This window comes from Cnephaeus nilssonii (genome assembly GCF_951640355.1).
Source record: "Cnephaeus nilssonii genome assembly, chromosome: 17".
NCBI lineage: Eukaryota > Metazoa > Chordata > Mammalia > Chiroptera > Vespertilionidae > Cnephaeus > Cnephaeus nilssonii.
This window is the reverse complement of record NC_137088.1, coordinates 2,910,548-2,928,332: the sequence shown is the minus strand read 5'-3', so window position 1 is coordinate 2,928,332 and position 17,785 is coordinate 2,910,548. Positions and strand designations below refer to the sequence as shown.

Here is a 17,785-nt window from a genome sequence, read left to right as displayed (position 1 = left end):
ACTCTCCCTAAAAACCAATGGGAAAATATGCTTGGGTGCGGATAAATAAAACAAAAACAAACTGTCGAGCCTCAACTGCATGCCTGGCGAACAACTCTGGACCTGGGCAGTGCAGGCTGGGGATGGGGAGGAGGAGAGGCGGGCACAGCCAGGATGCGACCCCAAAGGAACCCTCCTCCTCCAGCCGCGCCCTGGGCTTGTGGGGCAGGTCGCTGAGGGTCTCCGAAGGCACCCAGTCCGATGCTTGGGGCACGTGGGCCCTGCCGCGATGGTGGCCACAAGAGGGCGCCCCGCAGCACGGCCGGGGCACCTCCCAGCTCCCCAGCCCCAGCCCCTCCCCGTGTCCCTGCCCCGGGCCCCGTTCGCCTCCAGTCCTCGGCTTCCTCCCGCTGTGCGAGCCCACGCAGCTCCCCAGGTACCTGCCTTGCGCCCCAACTCTCTCTCCCTCTCTCCAGTTAGACTACTCCCAGCTTCTCCCCTTCCCACTCGGCTCCCCAGCTCCCCTTCCTCGGGCGCCCGCCCTGCCAGGCCCGCCGAGCCAGCACCGGGTCCTCGGAGGGCGCAGAGCGAGCCTTGGCGGCGCCGGGGTCGCCCCCCGACCACAGCGGCAGCGCGCCGGGCACCCTGCGTCCCTCGCGGGCGGGACTTCCAAATGCTTTTTCTTCCGAGCGCGGCGGTTTCCGCTTCCAGAAAGTGGGTGTTTTTCTCCAGCCCCGACCCGACCTCTCCGGCCTGCGGGGCCAAACGACGACCCTTAACGGTGCCTGGAAGGGGAAGGGGGTGGTGAGCAAACTAGTCAGCTACTAACTGAGCAACGACCACGCTCGGGAGTGAGCGCCAGGCCGGCCCGCAGGGTTTCGCCATCGCGGCCCCATTTAACCCCATCGACCCCCTGGGAGCTGAGTGCTCCTGGATCGTCCCCACTTGCAGAAGAGGATGCCAGTGAGAACGAGCATCATCGTGGGAGCGCCCTGTGTGGAGTGCTTTCCGAGGGCAGGCACCCTCACTTGCCTCTTTTTCTTCTTACCTCGTTAATTCTTGATGTCGGCTTTCATGGCCCATTTTTCAGATGAGGAAACGGAGGCCCCAAGACCACACAATTAAGTGAACGGCGGAGAGAAATAACACCTTCGTTTTCCTCGCACCAAAGCTTGTTGCTAGAGTTCTGGGAGCCTGGGGGAGGGGGAGGGGTGCTTGCTGCTCCCCTGGACCCTTGCCCTCTCTGTGGCGGCTTTCCCACTTTACCGGGTGCCCCCCCCCCCCTGCCCTGTGGCTCATCAGCCTGGTCTTGAACCGCAGGCGCTGCAGGCGGCAGCATGGCGGACGTGGAGCAGCGGGAGGGCACCATCCAGGTGCAGGGCCAGAGCCTCTTCTTCCGGGAGGCGCGGCCGGGCGCAGGGCAGGCCGCCCGGTTCTCCGTGCTGCTGCTGCACGGGGTCCGCTTCTCCTCCGAGACCTGGCAGAAACTGGGCACGCTGCTCAGGCTGGCGCAGGCGGGCTACCGGGCGGTGGCCATCGACCTGCCAGGTACTTCTGGGCAGGCTTCCGTTCGGGAGCGGTGGCGGGGACCTCCTTGGGGACCCGGGTCTGGGGGTCTGGGGGGACTTGGGCCAGGGCCCAGGGCGCACTGCAAGAACTCGAGCCTCCCTGGTGTTGACCGGGATTTGCCTGGACACTGCCCAGCTGCTCCGGGTGTCGCCCAGGGCGGTGTCTCAGAGCCTCTGTGTCCTCGGCTGTAACGCGAGATAACGGAGCTCCTGTGGGGGTTGGCGCTGGCGAGAATGGAATGATGTCCGCGTGACTCTGGCCAGGACCTGACACAGTCACTGGTGCTCAGCCCACTGGAAGGAACGTGTTTTGACAGAGCCACAACCCTGGGCCCCGCTGGAAGCCCTGAGAGGGAGGCTGGGTGTCCTGGTGGGTGGCTAAGCCGCTCGGCTGGGTCCAGGTGGAGGCAGGGGCAGCCAGACTGGCGGTCCCACCCCCTGGTGCCAAGGGCCGAAGGGACCGCACGGCTGACCTGCTCCCCGCACTGGCCTTGGCTGGCGTGGCCTCAGTGCCCCAGGGCGGGCCTCCAGGCCCAGGCGGGATTGGTCCTGACAGTGGGTTGGGCTGAGTTTCAAGGGGAAGGTCTGGAGCTAATCTTTCTGGGGGGACGGTGGGACTAACCCTCAGCCCCGTCCTCGGGCACTCACCCTGCCGTGCCTGGACAGGTGTCCCCGAGCTGTTAGCTCCATTTCACAACCATCTTAAACGGCAGATCCCTTTTCCCCTTTATTTAAAAAAACAACAACATTTTATTGAGTTTTTTTACAGAGAGGGGAGAGGGATAGAGTTAGAAACATTGATGAGAGAGAAACGTCGATCAGCTGCCTCCTGCACACCCCCCACTGGGGATGTGCGCGCAACCAAGGTACATGCCCTTGACCGGAATCGAATCTGGGACCCTTCAGTCCGCAGGCCAACGCTCTATCCACTGAGCCAAACCGGTTACGGCCCCTTTTCCCCTTTAACAGCTGGGGAAACAGCAGTGGAGAGGCCGAGGGGACCCTCCCAGGAGCACGTTGATTGCTAGTTAATGGAAAATTGGGACTTGGGTCCGGCTGTGTTGGACTTCAGGGCCCGATTCTGTCCAGAGCACTGTGCCGACGAGGGAGGGGCCTCATGGCGGCCACGGACAGGACCGTCCCGGCTGTGGCAGAAATAAAGCGGGGCGTGCTGCACGGAGAGACGGACCTAGGAGGGCTTTCTGGGGGAAGGGACCCTCCCGCTCACCGGCTTGTCTTGTTTCTTCCACACGGAAATCCCTGCAGGCCTGGGGCGTTCCAAGGACGCAACAGCCCCGGCCCCTATGGGGGAGCTGGTCCCCAGCAGCTTCCTGGCAGCTGTGGTGGAGGCCTTGGACCTGGGCCCCCCGGTTGTGATCAGCCCGTCGCTGAGTGGCATGTACTCGCTGCCCTTCCTCACGGCCCCCGGCTCCCCGCTCCGGGGCTATGTGCCAGTGGCCCCCATCTGCACTGACAAAGTCAATGCTGCCGACTACGCCCGCGTGAAGGTACCCCTGTGGGAGGCGCGATGCCCCTGCCAGGAGCCGGGGCAAGTCCCTCCGGGGTCTTTCCTCACCTGGGAGTGGGGTAGCCGGGGGCGGGGGGGGGGTAGCTCCTGGGCTTGACTTCGATCCCTGTGCCAAGCCTTGTGCTAAACTGCACTGGGACAGACACGAACCCACACCCCGTCCCTTGGGCGCTGGCTCCCCCATCCCACTGGGCCAGCTGGTCTCTCCCCTCATTTTGGGGTGACCCCAGAGGCTGAAGGGATGGGGAGGCCGGGGCCGGTGTGGCAGGTCCCCATTGATTTGCCTCTTTCCTCTCTCTAGACCTCAGCTCTGATTGTCTACGGAGACCGGGACCCCATGGGCCAGACCAGCTTTGAGCACCTGAAGCAGCTGCCCAACCACCGGGTGCTGGTCATGGAGGGGGCGGGGCACCCTTGCTACCTGGACAAACCCGAGGAGTGGCACGCGGGGCTGCTGGGTTTCCTGCAGGGACTGGCCTGAGGCCCCGCTCTACCGTCCGGTGGGCTGCTTGCCTTTCTGGGGGCTCTCTCTCCCCCTGCACACGCAACAGGTGTGTGTGTCTGTGTGTCTGTCTGGGTGCTGGTCTTTCGGGTCTGTCTGTCTGTCTTTTCCTCTTTCTCTTGCAGTGACACACTGAGGAGGTGAAATCAAGAGAAAAAAAAAAATCAGGAATCCACGGATGTGATCTGGTGGAGGGTAACCCATTAGATGAGCTTCTGCCCTGGGCTCTCCGGCTCGCTCTCGCTCCTTCCTCTCTCTGCGCAGCCCACCCCTCCTGCCTCCCACATCCGCCTTGGCCGCCCCAAAGGGCACTCACAGCCCCATCCCACCTCTTAGGCCACTGAACACACATGCCCATATGCATGCTCACACGTTCCCAAGTACGACCCCACCCCATAGGTGCAGGCTCCTGATGGGCTGCACACTCAGGGGCACGCATGCCTGCTTGTACGCCTACAGAAGCATTCACAGAGGCACGTGCTCTCCCTTCCATCCAGCACCCCCATGTCTGGGAGGGTGGGGACCCAGAGACCAGTCCTTGCAGGACATCCTCTGCCAGGCTTAGGCTGTGGCCTGCCCTGAGCTCCACTCCCGACCAGAACTGCCCCCCAAAGGAGAGGACCACCCTTCTGACCCTCAGATCTCCCCCTCCCCCTTTCCCCCCTTCCCCCTTCCCGGAGGCCCCACACCCTCCCAGGTGGTTAGGCCTGGGTCTTCCGAGCCAGACCAAGCTGCTCTCCGGCGCCCAGGCCGGGGGTGGGGCGGAGAGTGGAGGTCCGTGAAATAAAGTGAAGCGATTAGACCCCTCAGGCTCTCGCTGCCTCCAGAGCGCCGCCCCTCCCCCGCCCCTTGGGACCGCCACCACCACGGCCCCCCCCCCCCCCCCCGGCGGGACCAGATGGTCCCCTGCCCTTTGTCCACCAGGCCAGATGGAGGGAAGGGAGATTGGATTCCCCTCCCCGCCCTCACACACCCAGGTGCCCAGAGACTCGGCTGTGGGGGGAGGGGGAGGTCAGTGGGACTGGGCTGAGCCGATTACGGGGGGGAGGGAGGTGGCTTTGCTCTTGGGGCGGGGGGAGGGGGGCAGGAGGGCCGACTCCAGCCCATTCCCCACCGGAGTCTCAACTTCGCCGGCCCCCCCAGCGACCCCAGCCCCCAAAGGAACTCCGGGGTGGCTTCGGGGGGATCGCGGGCGGGGTGCCGGGCCACTTCGTGCTCAGGCCCCTCCTCCGGCCGCTCGGTAACCTGTCCTGGGCGGGCGGGGGCCGGGCCTCGCGGGAGCCGAGGGCGGCAGGGGGTGCGGGTCTGGGGGTGGGGGGGACCGAGAGCCCCGCGCAGGGACGGGTGGCGCCGAGCGGGAGATAACGGACGCGGCCCGCGGAGGGTGGAAGCCACGTTCCCAGGGGCCGAGCCGAAGCGGGGCAGTGCGGGGGCCGGCGGCGGGGTGCAGGGGGCTCGGCGGCGGCGCCGGGCGGGCGGGCGGCCGGAGGAAGGGACCCGGACCGGGCGCAGCGCGGGGAGGACCGAGGCTGGAGCCGCGCTCCAGGGCCGCTCAGCCCGCGCCTCCCGCTCCCGGGCCGGGGGCGCCGCGCGGGGAGGGTCGCCCGCTCTCCGGAAGCGGCGCCGCGCGGGGCGCACCCGGGCGCGCGGGGCGGGGCGGGGCTGCGGCACGGGGCGGCCGGGGCGGGCCCGCGCTGTAATCGGATCCGGGCAGGGGGCGGGGAGGGCCGCCGGGCGGCCGGGGGGTGGGGGTGGGGGGGCGCGGAGCCGGGCTCCGGGCCGGCCGGGCTCGGCGCCTGTCAAACCCCTCATTGTTCGCAGCTGATGTCACTCGCAGTTGTGCGCGGCCGCCTCTCCCGGGGACAATGTGGGACTGAGCGGCCCAGCCGCCGCGCCGCCGCCGCCGCCGCAGGACAGCCCCAGCGAGGTAGGGCGCGGGCCGGGCGGGGCACCGCGGGCCGCCGAGTGTGGGGGTTCGGCCGGGGTTGGGAGCCGGCTCCCGAACCCACAAGCCGGGGTCCTGGGTTTGGGGGCCTGGGAGACTGCAAGGAACACGTTCCCCGTCGCACGCGGACCCAGGCCTGCACAGATGGGGGGCGCTGGTCTGCTGGAGGAGCCCCCAACACCGGGGAGGAGCTTCCTGGACGCGAGACCCCAGATTGGAGGCCTCGCCCCACCTGCAGTTTCTGTCCTTTGGACCTGCCCTGGGTTCTGGTTCTGCCCATCCTTGTCCCCACCTGCCGTCCCCCTGCGGTCCCCAGCCCAGTGCACACCCCTTCCTATTCCGCAGTCTTCTCTGGGGCCACACCAGGAGGGTGTGGAGGTGACAGGGGGGGCTCCCAGGGGTCCCTGGTGCCTGTGACTCTTCAGCCCCTCAGCTCGGACCTGGCTTCTTGGCTGGAGTCCTTGGGGGTGGGGGGCTCTGGTACCCTCCTGGTCAGAGGAGGGAGGTGACCGGCTCCTGGCTCCCTGTCCCAGGCCCGCCATCTTGAGACCTGTGGCACCCAGTGCCCCACCCGGCCCCGCACCCTGGGGAGTGGGACTGGAGGGATGCGTCCAGGGCCAGTTGCCGTCCCTGCTCCCAGAATGTGGGCCGCGGTCCCCACCCAGCCCGGGATGCTCCCCTTCGTGCTGGACCATCAGGGCGTGTGTCCCCAGGGGCCCTCCTTCCCCACAAAGAGCTCTTCCAAGCCCAGGACTCCCTGGGAGCTCAACCTCAACTCCAGCCCTCCCTGTCTCCTGGGGTGACCCTCTTTGTCTCGGAGCCAGCACCTGGGACCCTATACTTCTCCCATCTGAAGGTCCTGGAACCCTCTCAGTCTCCAAGGCACCCCCACCCCAGCCCCCACCTCCAGCCTTCATCAGCATGCAGGCCCAGGCTGCCCAGACACAAGGGGATTGTTCTTCTCGCATGCTCAGGGCGGGGGGCTGGGAGCAGGCGGCCCACACACCCCGGCAGGCCCAGGCCACAGGGAGGCTTGCTTTGCCCCACCCTGTGTCCCCAGACAAGCTCTGTCCACCCTCCCTGCACCCATCACCGCCCCGCTCCAGCCTCCATCACCATGGCATGGCACACAGACTTCTTGGGGAAGAGATCGGAGCTACACAAGGGGACCCCGAGCTCCCCCCAGCTCTGCCCGTTGCCTCTCCTGCAGCCTCACACACCAGCCCCTTCCTCTCTGGGCCTCAGGTTCCTCTGGTGAGGCCCGTCCCACTGGGATGGGCCCAGCCTGGCGGGGTGAGACCTACGCCACACCCAGCCGTTCTTCCAGCCCCCCCCGGCCCCTGGGGAAACGCACTTGGGGTCCCCAGAAGTCTCAAAGCCCAGGCAAATCCCCTAGCCCAATGACATGCCCGGGGAGCCCCCAGACCCAGAGAAACAGCAGGGACAGGATCTGGGGTGCTGAGGAATGAGGCCTGGGCATCCCGTCAGGTAGGTCCTGGCCCTCCTGTGACTGGTCCCCATGTCGTCTCTCCCCATCCTCACTGCTCCTCGGGGACCCCTGACCCCCATCTCTGGTCCCTGATGCCCAGGCCCTGTGAGCCCTGTCTTTCCCCTGCACACTCAGCCCGGTCCTGGCTCCTGCTCTGCGGAGCGCTCCGTGTTGTGGAGAGACAGGTCTGGGAATGCCCGATTGGGGCTCCCTTGAGTTGTAGGCATACCTGTGGGGGCCCAGAGACCCGAGGGATTTTATCTGACGTGGATGGGGAAAGCTTCGCAGGCGAGGTGGCTTTGGACAGAGTGGGGAGGACGGGCATTTCCAGCCGGGATCAACCCGGGCAGAGGCCTCGGAGGTGCTGGGTGTGTTTTGCAGCCTGGTGTGTGGGGGATGGGATGGAGATGAGACAAGAGAAGTTGGCAGGGGTCCGATCGAGAAGGCCCTTGAGTGCCTGTCTGTGGAGCTCAGCCTCAGGCACTGGGGAGCCAAAGATGGCTATTGAGCATCCGCACGACCCCGGCCCCAGAATGGAGAATGGAAGCTAGAGATCTTTCTCAATGTGGGTGAGACCGTGAGGGGATGGGTACCCGTGGGTGGGGCTGTGCCAGGATACTGCCCTTTCTGCCGGAGCCCCGTCCGGACCTGGGCCTGCCTTGTTTTCCCCTGGCTGTGCGGACTCTTGGGGCAGGGGGCAGGGGGTGCCTAAGGATGCTCTGAGGAGGCTGTCGCATTCCTGGCCCAGCCAGGGTGCCTGAGCTTCCCTTCTCTGCCTGGCACTGAGCGTCCGAGACAGCCCTGGTAGACCCAGGCCACTCCCCTGCAGGCCCCTCCTCCCCGGCTCTCCGGAGAAGTGGGTATGAATGGCCACCCTGGGAGGCTGAGCGGCTGGGCGCGTGGATGCTGGGGCAGTTCTGTGGAGGCCTGGCTAATCAGGAATGGTGAGCTCGAGAAGGCCAAGGGCAGGGGAGTCAGAATCCCTGTGTGCCCCAGGTCCAGTGTCCAGCCCCCGGCCGCGCCCTGCTCCGCCTGATCCCCACGCATTCCCCAGCACCACTGGGCGTGGCCACCATGGCTGCTTTGGGAGTAGGTGGAGGAGGTTGCTAGGTTAGGCGCTGAAGGTGCTGCGGGGATGCTGGGGGATGTGAGGTGGGGGGTGAACTTGGAGACTGGACCCCTCTCTCCCCAGCCCAGGTGGGCCTCCAAGCCCTCGTTGGTCCAGATGCTCTGGCCAGCAGAGCCCAGGGAATCCCCCAAGGGGTGGGCCGGTCCGCGGAGCCGCCTGGCCCCAGGAGCCCTCCCCTCCCCCGGATTGTTCTTGCTCCAGAACAAAGCCAGGGTGGACACTTGATCCCTGCCTGTGGGGGGAGCTGGCTAAGCCCCCAGCCCTTTGATTGGGCAGCTGTCATGAGAGAGACAGCTGGGGGGGAGGGGCAGGAAGGAGCAGCCACCATCGCTTACACAGCTGTCACCTCCCCCCTCGGCCCCCTCCAGCCTGAGTGGCAGGAAGCCAGGGACAGGAGTGGGCGCTGGGACTGGGGAGGGGGCCGGGGAGCAGGAGGGAACCGGAGGTCAGAGCTGGCCTAAGCGGGCTGGGCTCTGCCAGGGAGCCTGCTGACGGGAGGGGCCTGGCGCCCCCAGAGGTGAGCTGGAGGTCAGTGTGGCATGAGGTGTGGCTGCCATGTGGGTGGCCCAGCAGGGACCCAGGCCCAGCAGGCTGGAGCGGCAGCGACTCCCTAGAGCCCAGGAGGCGGAGGGGAGCCGTGTGCCTAGTGGGGCCGATGGCTCTTAGGGCTCCTGGGAGAGTAATTTGGGTGGCCTGTGTCGGGACCCCTTGTTCTCTCCTAAGACAGGACAGACCTTGGGGGCCCCTCATAACAGGAAGGACACAGAGACCAGCATCACACACACACACACACACAACCAGGTGGGTAAGCAGGGCCAGGCCAGGTGGAGGCCTGGCTAAGGTTACCCACCGGATTTGGGGGGTGGGGCTCCATGCAGACCTTGTCATTTTGGGGCAGGAGCCCAGTCTGGGTACATTGCAGCCCTCTGACCCCTGTGTTTCTGGGTCCGAGGCCCCCAGGAGATGGGGTGAAGATGGTCTGAGGACCTGTCAGGTCTCCATGGTTACCACCCCACAGGGGTTCCTGAGCCTCAGGAGATTCTGAACCCTGAGACCATGGCTCTAGACAAGTTGTCAGTCCCTTCTAAACACGACCCTCACCTGCGAGCCAGGCAGGCGTCTCAGAGACCACTCCCCACCTTGGAAGAGCCCCCCTCCAGGACAAGGACTCACACTCAGCCAGGACCCGTGACAGGCAGGACCCACCCAGTCCCCCTGGGCTCGTCCCTCCCGCCCGCTCTGTGACCTTGGGCAGGTTACAGACCCTCTGCAGGCACCAGGCTCCCTTTCTGCTCCGGGAATTCAGCTCTCCAGCTGACCAGCTTGCTCTGAACACCCTCTCCGGCCTGTGGCCTGGCCCTGGCCTGAGCTCTGGGGACACGACAAGGTGGCAGCCGTGGCGCCTGCTCTAAGGGACTCCCGGGCTTGGCTGTCCGGGGAGGCAGAGACCGGCGTCACCCCAAGCGCTTTGCGGGGGAAGTGCAGGCAGCCGGGGGAATGTTAGCAAGGGCAGCCAGCGCCAGGCTGGCCAGGATGTCCACGGGGCACTGGCCCTGCGTCCACAGTTGACCTCTAACCTCTGGAGAATCTGTGGGCAAAATTGGAATGGAGGGAGGAGCCGGTCGTGGGGAGGCAACAGTTACAGGGTGCTTGGGGGGGCAGGGTCACCCCCATTGTACAGGTGAAACAGGCCTGATGCCACGCAGTGGCTTGTTAAGGCTTCTGGAGAAAGCCAGGGAGCCCCCCTTCTTGCTCCATGCCCTTGACCCCTACATCAGGACAGGGTGGGGGCTGGAGGAAGGTGCCCCGAGGTCGTCTGGAGCGCCCCAGGCTGGGCCCTCCTTTGCCCCGCGTCCCCCTGGGCAGGAGGGGTTTGCAGGGTTGGGGCTCCGTCTTGGCTCAGACTCGGCACCAGGTGGTCCCCTCCCTGTGATCCTCCTCGGGGCCGGTCCCCCGTGAGCTCCCATCGAGGCTGAGCTTTGGCAGGAGACAGCCGCGGGAGGAGGGATTTCCAGGCAGGATTAAGGTTCAGGATTAAGCCGGGGCTGGCCAAGGGGTCCAGTGGGGAGGGCTGGCGGCCGGCTAATCCCAGCAGCTAATCCCAGCTCCCCTTTCTCCATCAGTTTCCAAACTTGACATTCCCCAGCCCCCCAAGTCCCTCTCCTACCCATCACCCAGCCCGGGGGGAGATTGCCTCCATTCTGCGGGTGAGGAAATTGAGGCTCGGACCCCACGTGACTAGTTTCTGTACAGTAGAACGCGCTCCAGGCTGGGAGGGTGGCCAGCCCGCACACTTACCTCCTCAGCACGTGGGAGAGGGCTTGGGAAACCAGGGCTTAGCCCCGACACCCCCGCTCCCCAGTACTCCCGTGCTCAGCTGCCTGCAGGGTGCCGCCGCTTCGGTGAGCTAAGCAGATAGGAGCAGCCTCTGGGGGCGCCATCCCCTCCCCAAGCCTTTGCCAGGCAGGGAAGGCCGGGCAAGAGGGCCTCGGAGCCTTGCTATCTTCGCGTCCACTCTCCTTCCGAGACCTCCTGTGGCTCCCCATGGCTGCTCCAGGCAATCCACAGGGTCCCCTCTTCCAGGAGGCCAGGGAGGGGGGCTCCCTTTCTCAGGATCCTAGAGGCCCCCCAGTTCATGTTCGAGGGGGAGGGCAGGCTGCTCATGGAGACTGTGCTTCGCTCGTTTTAATTCTCATAACTCTTTGGGGGTGGGACTTGGCTTCCCCTGCTTCCAGTGAGGACTCCGAGGCTCAGAGGGGGTGAGCAAGCTGCCCTGGGTCGCCCAGCTCGTGAGTTGCCCATGAGCACCCCAGTCCGTGGGACACTTGAAACTCAGGGTCCCCGTCATCTCTCTTCTCTGGGAGTTTGGTGAGCCCAGCTCTGGGGTCCCCACGCAAGGGCAGGAGACCCGAGAGAGCTGAGCTCCTGTCTCACCCTCTGCCGCTGCCCCTGCCAGAGCCGGCCAGGCCGCAGCGTGGACGCACCCCCAGGCCGCTGTGGCCCCAGCCCCGCCTGACAGGATGAGCGGCTCAGATGCGGGGCTGGAGGAGGAGCCGGAGCTCAGCATCACCCTCACGCTGCGGATGCTGATGCACGGGAAGGTGAGGGGTCTCTGCTGCGACTTGGCAGGGGTGGGGGGGGGCAAGGCTAGGTAAGGCCTGGCCGGCCGAGTTGGAGCTCAGGTGTCCTCTCTTCCATGGGGGGGGGGGGGGGGGCAGGTCGGAAGGAGGGAGGGGCAGGGCTGGGCATTGGCACCCCCTGACTCCTCTCTGGTCTGTCCGCAGGAGGTGGGCAGCATCATCGGGAAGGTAGGTGCTGGGTTCTGCTCTGTCCCCTCCGACCTGCCCTGCGGCCTCCGTGCCGGAGAGGAGGCAGCGGGCAGGCTAAGAGCCTCCTCCATCTTTTTCTGCAGAAAGGGGAGACCGTCAAGCGGATCCGGGAGCAGGTGAGGGTGGAGTGTGGGGAGGAGCTGGGGCACCTGGTTTGGAGGGGAAGGGGGGCCGAGGTCCTGTCCTCAGGTGGGGTTTACAGCTTTGCTGGGGCCTGAGTGGGGCGGGCGGCCAGGCTGCCGCGAGGAGGGGAGGAAGGAGCCCGCTGCCCGCGCCTATCCTGTTCCTGCAGAGCAGCGCCCGGATCACCATCTCCGAGGGCTCCTGCCCCGAGCGCATCACCACCATCACCGGGTCCACGGCGGCCGTCTTCCACGCCGTCTCCATGATCGCCTTCAAGCTGGACGAGGTGTGTGACCGGCTGGGTGGTGGCCCAGCTGGTTCCCTGGGAGGACCAGGACTTGCTGGGGTGGGAGGGGAGGCCGAGCCCGGCAGGGTTCCCGCATTCGAATGGAACTGGGGCGGGCTGCCCTGCAGGTGGGGGAACCCAGGGGCCTGCAGTGGGGGGAGCAGCAGGGGCCTGCAAGGGGGGGGGGAGCAGCAGGGGCCTGCAGGGGGGGAGCAGGGGCCTGCAGTGGGGGGAGCAGCAGGGGCCTGCAGGGGGGGAGCAGGGGCATGCAGGGCCCACCCTCCGTCCTCTCGCCCAGGATCTCTGCTCTGCTCCCGCAAACGGTGGGACCGTCTCCAGGCCTCCAGTGACCCTTCGCCTTGTCATCCCCGCCAGCCAGTGTGGCTCCCTGATCGGGAAGGCCGGCACCAAGATCAAGGAGATCCGAGAGGTGGGGAGGGGGAGACCACCCCAGAAGTCCCACCCTCCTGCCTACCCTCGGGCAGCTCTGAGGGGGCTGCCCTTCTCTGGCTGGGAGCTGACAGAGTGGCCTGTTCTCTGCTTGCAGACCACGGGGGCCCAGGTGCAGGTGGCAGGGGACCTGCTCCCCAACTCCACGGAGCGCGCTGTCACCGTGTCCGGGGTGCCTGACGCCATCATCCTGTGTGTGCGCCAGATCTGCGCCGTTATCCTGGAGGTTCTGCTCGGGGGCAGGAGAGGGGGCACACCGCTGGGGGCAGGCGAGGCAGCGGCCATGGGTCAGGACCCCCCAGGACGTCCGATGTGTGTTCCTGGGGGACGTGGGGAGGGCCTTGACACGTAGGACCCCTGTGAGGTCAGGGTGGCCTGGCGGGGTCCTGACAGCTACCCCGTTTGTCCTTCCAGTCCCCACCCAAAGGGGCCACCATCCCGTATCACCCCAGCCTCTCCTTAGGCACCGTCCTTCTCTCCGCCAACCAGGTGAGGGGACAGTACGGGGGGCCTTGTTGGAAAAGGGGGGGGATGGAAGGAGGAATTGGGGGTCCAGGGAGGAGTGACTGCCCTGACCTGTCCCAGTAACCCCTTCCCCCGGGGGCTTCTCCATCCCCGCAGGGCTTCTCCGTCCAGAGTCAGTATGGGGCTGTGACCCCAGCGGAGGTGAGTGACCCCAGCCTGAGGCACCCCTTCCCAAAGCAAGCCTCCTCTGACCTCTGCCCCCTCTGACCTCTGCCCCTCTCCTCGCGCAGGTCACCAAGCTCCAGCAGCTCTCGGGCCACGCGGTCCCCTTTGCCTCCCCAAGCATGGTGCCAGGTGAGCAGCCTCAGCAGCAGGGCAGGGCAGGTCCCCGGGGCCAGCAGCCCCTGCCATGGTCATGGGGGGCAGGAAAGGCCCGGAGCCACGCGCACCCCTCTTCTCCCTAGGACTGGATCCTGGCGCGCAGACCAGCTCCCAGGAGTTCTTGGTTCCCAACGACGTGAGCAGGGCCCCAGGGCCCGGGTGGGTGAGGGGGGGGCGGGCCGGGCCTGGGCCTTGGGCAGGGCTGAACTCCCGCCTCCCCGCAGCTCATTGGCTGCGTGATCGGGCGCCAGGGCAGCAAGATCAGCGAGATCCGGCAGATGTCGGGGGCGCACATCAAGATCGGGAACCAGGCGGAGGGCGCTGGGGAGCGGCACGTGACCATCACTGGGTCGCCCGTCTCCATCGCTCTGGCTCAGTACCTCATCACTGCCTGGTGAGTGTGGGGTGGGCATGGGGGTCATAGGTCACAGGTCAGGGGGGCTACCTGCCTGAGAAAGGCACAGGTGGGGTGGGGTGGGGAGAGATGACCTCTCTGTCTGGGCCCCTCCTCTCCATCACTCCCTCCATCTTCCCCTCTCCATCCATCCCGGGGTCCCCGCTTCTCCCCCCGCCCCGTACAATCTCTGCTGTCCCACCTTCTCCTCCATTCCCTTCTCCTGACCTTGCCCTCCTTGTCCCCTCTCCCCCCACCGTCTCCTTCCTCTCCCCCCATCTCCCTCTCTCCAGTCTAGAAACGGCCAAGTCTACCTCTGGGGGGACGCCCGGCTCGGCCCCCGCAGACCTGTCGACCCCCTTCTCGCCGCCCCTGACGGCCCTGCCCACGGCTCCCCCTGGCCTGCTGGGCACGCCCTACGCCATCTCCCTGTCCAACTTCATCGGCCTCAAGCCTGTGCCCTTCCTGGCTCTGCCCCCTGCCTCCCCAGGGCCGCCGCCCGGCTTGGCGGCCTACACGGCCAAGATGGCAGCGGCCAACGGGAGCAAGAAAGCGGAGCGGCAGAAATTCTCGCCCTACTGAGGCGGCTGGGGCGCCCATGCGGGAGCAGGCAGGACCGCGGTCCCCAACACCACTAATGCTCAGAAGCATGGACGCACCCTGCCTGGCCCCGCTCTGTGGGAGCCCCTGTGCTCCGAGTGGGTGCCGTTTCTGGCCCAGGGTTCTGGGGGCTGCGCAGTCCCAGCTAGGGGCTCCACCCCCTCTAGCTCTGTGCTTGGGTGCAGGGAGCATCCTCAGTGCCCCCAGTTTGGGGGTCACTCATGCACTCCCCATTCCTTAGGGCTTCCCAGCCTACTGCCCCCTTGTGGGGATCAGGGAGGAGGGCTGGGGGGGGGGCTGGGGGCCACGCTTCTCTCCCCACCTCCCCGCAGATCCCTGCTGCTTCCACGGATAACCCTTTTGACTGGAATGGACTGGCTGGGCTTGGCAGAGGGCAACCCAAAGAGGGGGCACGGCCAGGCCGCTCGGGGTCCCACGGGGCAGGGCTGAGTTCTCAGCAGCAGACACTCTGTACAGTTTTTTCAATCCCCGTTTTTGAATAAATATTCTGAAACCAGGAAGCTGTGAAGCACTGTGGGTGTTGGCAAAACTTGCAGAAAATGGGTGTGGCTAGCCCCAGAGGACCCCATCTGTGACCCACCAGCCCTGGTTCTGGGCCCGCGGGACCCTCGGGGGTGGGGGGCGGGGGATGTGTCCAGCCTCCTGCCTCGAGCACCAGGCGGACCCGGTTGTTTTCCGGGCCTTTTAGAGGCGGAGAGAGGAGCTCCAGGGGCTTGGCCGGCCCCTCAGGGCGGCGGTCAGGGCGGCTCTGAGTCTCTGGTTCCTCCTGGTGTGGCCCACCCCTTCGGCTGCGAGCCCTTCGGACCCTGCCCGCCTCGCTCCTTCCCTGGCCTGAGGAGCAGCCACCTCAGCTGAGATGCCTTTAGAGAGGGTCCAGGGTGCAGACGGGAGAAATGAAGACGGCGCACAAGGCCATGCAGAGTTAAGCCAGAACCCAGGGTTCCTAGGTCCCAGAAGCCTCTGGACGTCCCCGGTTGCAGGCTGCCTTTTCCCGACAGAAACAAAGGAACCTGCCTGCGCCAGGGCAGGAGGCTGGGTGGTCCTCTGATACCACCGCCCTCTCCGGCCCCAGTTCAGTGCAGGAGTCAGATCCCCTCTCAGGTGGCCTTGGGCATGCGGAGGGTCCCCCCTCCTGCCGAGTCCGGTTCTGGATCTGGTGCCTCAGAAGGTCCCAGGGCAGGGCCCTCTGGAGGGCTCCGTAGGCGCTGCAGGAGGGCCCGCGGGTGCCAGGTGCGGGGAGCGCAGTCCCGCCGGGGCCGGGCTCGGCGCACCAGGCGGCCCAGCGCCCGGCGCAGGGGGCGCTGCAGCAGGCCGTACAGGAAGGGGTGCGCCGCGAAGGCCGAGTAGGCGACCCAGGTGACGGCCACCTCCGCCTTGGCGGCCTGCGCGGCGGGCGCCAGGCACGCACAGCCGTAGGGCAGCCAGCAGGCTGCGAACTGGCCCAGGGCCAGCGCGGGCCCCAGGGCGGCCTTGCGCCCGGGCAGACGGGGCCGCAGGGCGGGCAGGATGGAGAGGCGGCTGTCCAGGGAGTCGGAGCGCAGCCGGGGCCCGCGCGCGGGCGGAGGGGGCCGCAGGGCCGCGCGGCGCGCCACCAGGAAGATGCTGCCGTGGGCGCCGAGCAGCAGGAGGGCGGGCACCGCGAAGGCCAGCAGCGCCCAGAGCGGCCGGAAGGGCCCGAGGCCGCCGGCCAGGACGGAGCAGCGGGCCGGGGCCGGGGGCGGGGCGGGCGGCGGCCCGAGCAGGGAGAGCGCGCCCAGCAGCGCGGCGGCGGCCCACACGGCCACGAGCACCAGGCCGGGCGGCGGCCGCGCGCCGGGCCGCAGCGGGTGCACGATGAAGCGGCAGCGCGCCAGCCCCAGCGCCGCCACCCCGAGCGTGCAGGCGGGCAGCAGCGCGGCCGAGAGGAAGCGCGCGGCGCGGCAGGACGCGGGGTCCAGGCGCACGCGGCCCAGCCCGGGCGGTGGCGCGGCCAGCAGGCCCAGCGGCATGATGGAGGCGGCCGCCAGCAGGTCCACGATGCACAGGTGCATCAGGTAGAGCGCCTCCTGCAGGCCCGGCGTGCGCAGCACCACCACCAGCAGCGCGCCGTTGCCCAGCAGGGCTGCTGCCTCCACGATGGCCGCCAGGATCAACCCCATGGAGCCTGCGACTTCGGTGGCCTGGAGGAGCCCGGTGGTGTTGGCCATCCAGCGCTCGGGCTTCACCCTGGGTTGGGATGCAGAGAGCGGAATGGGAGGGCCCCCTCCCCCCCTCCCCATCACCCGCCTCTTGCTCCTCTGGCCCCTCACCTCATAGGCTGCCCAGGCTCTGGCTCTGCTGCCCAGGCCCCCATCCTCTTGGGGGTTTGGCCAGCCCCATGGAGGGGTGCAAGGCTGGGACCGTGGCTCTCTCCGCTGCCCCAGCAGCTCAGGCCCTGCTGGAGATGGTACTGGCTGTCACTCTGATGTTGCCCTTTGCAGGCGCGGAGTTGGCAAGGGAGGGGCAGGGCCTGGCACCAGCCCCCGGGTCCTCGCAGCTGCCAGCTGCAGGCTGCAGGCTGTGCTGTGCGGGGCCCAGAGCAGGCAGGACAGTGGAGGGCGGGGGGCGGGAGGAGCCAGCGTTCTCTCTCTCGCTCTGCGGGGCTCTCCAGCTCTCTCCTTCGGGCAGCCCCCTCTGTGGTTCTGGTGCCTGCGGGTGGCCCTGGTCCCTGGACAGAGGGACACCATTTCCTCCCACGATGGATCCAACCCGAGAGCGGAGGCAGCTTCCGCTGTCGTGCATCTTTGGGGGGCCTCACGGTCCCTGTGGATTCGTTCCTTTCCCGGATCTCATCCCTCTTGCCTGGAATTCCTAGAGTGGTTTCTGCGTTGCTGACTGGATCTTGACGGAGGCCCGCCCTGCAGTCCACTCTCTGCACGGCGGCTGAAGCGGGTCCCTCCAACAAGTCACATCCGGCCGTGGCCCTGCTCCCAGCCCTCCGGGAGCTTCCTGTCCTCAGAATGACATCCCCTCTCTCTGACCTCACCCCTCCTGGCCTACCCTACTCCCGGCCCTAGCAGCCATCTTGGGGTCCTCTCATGTGTCAAACTGGGTTCCACCTCAGCAGCTGGGCACCTGCTGCCTCTTCCAGCAGCACCGCCTCCCCTCCGGCCTGCCCACGGCTGCCCCTCACCTAGCCCAGGTCTCTGCTTGAGAGAGGCCCTCAGCGACTGTGCGTCTCTCCGGAGCTCGTTCCCCCTTCCCATCACCTGTCCTTTGCCCGGCTTTGCTTGCCTTCCTGGCACTTTGCCTACCTGATCCTGAATTTCTCACCTACACGTATGCTTGTTTAGAGCCCGTTTTACTAGAATGTTAGTCCCGTGAGAGCAGGGACCTTGTCTGCGTCTTGCTCACCCTTGCGCCCCTGGGGCCCATCACGGGCACGCGGTCAGCATCGGTACGGATGTAGGTGGTGGCGACTAGGGCATGGCCCCCCAGGTTTGACTCCCTCTCTGCTGGGGTTTAAAGGGCCCAGCCCAGTTCTGCATTATGCAGACGAGTAAGCTGATGCCCGGTCAGGGAAGGCGTGTGTCCCCGATCACCCAGCTGAGTTGTACCTGGAAGCCAGGGTATCTGCT

General features: G+C 66.9%; 3 protein-coding genes across 4 annotated transcripts; 2 read left to right on the top strand and 1 right to left on the bottom strand.

Moving 5' to 3' along the window:
• Positions 1-110: 110 nt before the first annotated feature.
• Positions 111-4,667, top strand: ABHD14B (abhydrolase domain containing 14B). The gene is made up of 4 exons (XM_079795524.1): positions 111-415; positions 1,300-1,527; positions 2,814-3,055; positions 3,377-4,667. The coding sequence occupies exons 1-4, from the start codon at positions 241-243 to the stop codon at positions 3,554-3,556; spliced, it is 825 nt and encodes a 274-aa protein (XP_079651650.1). The 5' UTR covers positions 111-240; the 3' UTR covers positions 3,557-4,667.
• A 731-nt stretch (positions 4,668-5,398) lies between these two features.
• Positions 5,399-14,448, top strand: PCBP4 (poly(rC) binding protein 4). 2 transcript variants are annotated; one of them, XM_079795521.1, is made up of 13 exons: positions 5,399-5,504; positions 11,097-11,241; positions 11,425-11,448; positions 11,553-11,585; positions 11,762-11,878; positions 12,177-12,308; positions 12,426-12,554; positions 12,743-12,817; positions 12,950-12,994; positions 13,084-13,147; positions 13,258-13,310; positions 13,399-13,568; positions 14,059-14,448. In XM_079795521.1, the coding sequence occupies exons 2-13, from the start codon at positions 11,161-11,163 to the stop codon at positions 14,204-14,206; spliced, it is 1,071 nt and encodes a 356-aa protein (XP_079651647.1). In that variant the 5' UTR covers positions 5,399-5,504; positions 11,097-11,160; the 3' UTR covers positions 14,207-14,448. The 2 variants fall into 2 exon arrangements, with proteins under 2 accessions (XP_079651647.1, XP_079651646.1); XM_079795520.1 differs by having other exon boundaries at positions 13,862-14,445.
• A 322-nt stretch (positions 14,449-14,770) lies between these two features.
• On the bottom strand, positions 14,771-17,193 carry GPR62 (G protein-coupled receptor 62). The gene is made up of 2 exons (XM_079795519.1): positions 16,478-17,193; positions 14,771-16,394 (listed from the first exon to the last, which is right to left on the bottom strand). Exons 1-2 carry the CDS (start codon positions 16,519-16,521, stop codon positions 15,287-15,289), a joined length of 1,152 nt encoding a protein of 383 aa, XP_079651645.1. The 5' UTR covers positions 16,522-17,193; the 3' UTR covers positions 14,771-15,286.
• Positions 17,194-17,785: the final 592 nt, after the last annotated feature.

Excerpts from the sequence above, each read along its gene's own strand:
- ABHD14B (XM_079795524.1), top strand. The coding sequence starts at position 241 with ATGCTTGGGGCACGTGGGCCCTGCCGCGATGGTGGCCACAAGAGGGCG. Across the intron at positions 416-1,299 it reads GAGCCCACGCAGCTCCCCAG|GCGCTGCAGGCGGCAGCATG; the intron begins GTACCTGCCTTG and ends CTTGAACCGCAG. Across the intron at positions 1,528-2,813 it reads GGTGGCCATCGACCTGCCAG|GCCTGGGGCGTTCCAAGGAC; the intron begins GTACTTCTGGGC and ends AAATCCCTGCAG.
- GPR62 (XM_079795519.1), bottom strand. The coding sequence starts at position 16,521 with ATGGGGGCCTGGGCAGCAGAGCCAGAGCCTGGGCAGCCTATGAG. Across the intron at positions 16,395-16,477 it reads GAGCCTGGGCAGCCTATGAG|GGTGAAGCCCGAGCGCTGGA; the intron begins GTGAGGGGCCAG and ends ATCCCAACCCAG.
- PCBP4 (XM_079795520.1), top strand. The coding sequence starts at position 11,161 with ATGAGCGGCTCAGATGCGGGGCTGGAGGAGGAGCCGGAGCTCAGCATC. Across the intron at positions 12,818-12,949 it reads TCCTTCTCTCCGCCAACCAG|GGCTTCTCCGTCCAGAGTCA; the intron begins GTGAGGGGACAG and ends CCATCCCCGCAG. Across the intron at positions 12,995-13,083 it reads GGGCTGTGACCCCAGCGGAG|GTCACCAAGCTCCAGCAGCT; the intron begins GTGAGTGACCCC and ends CTCCTCGCGCAG.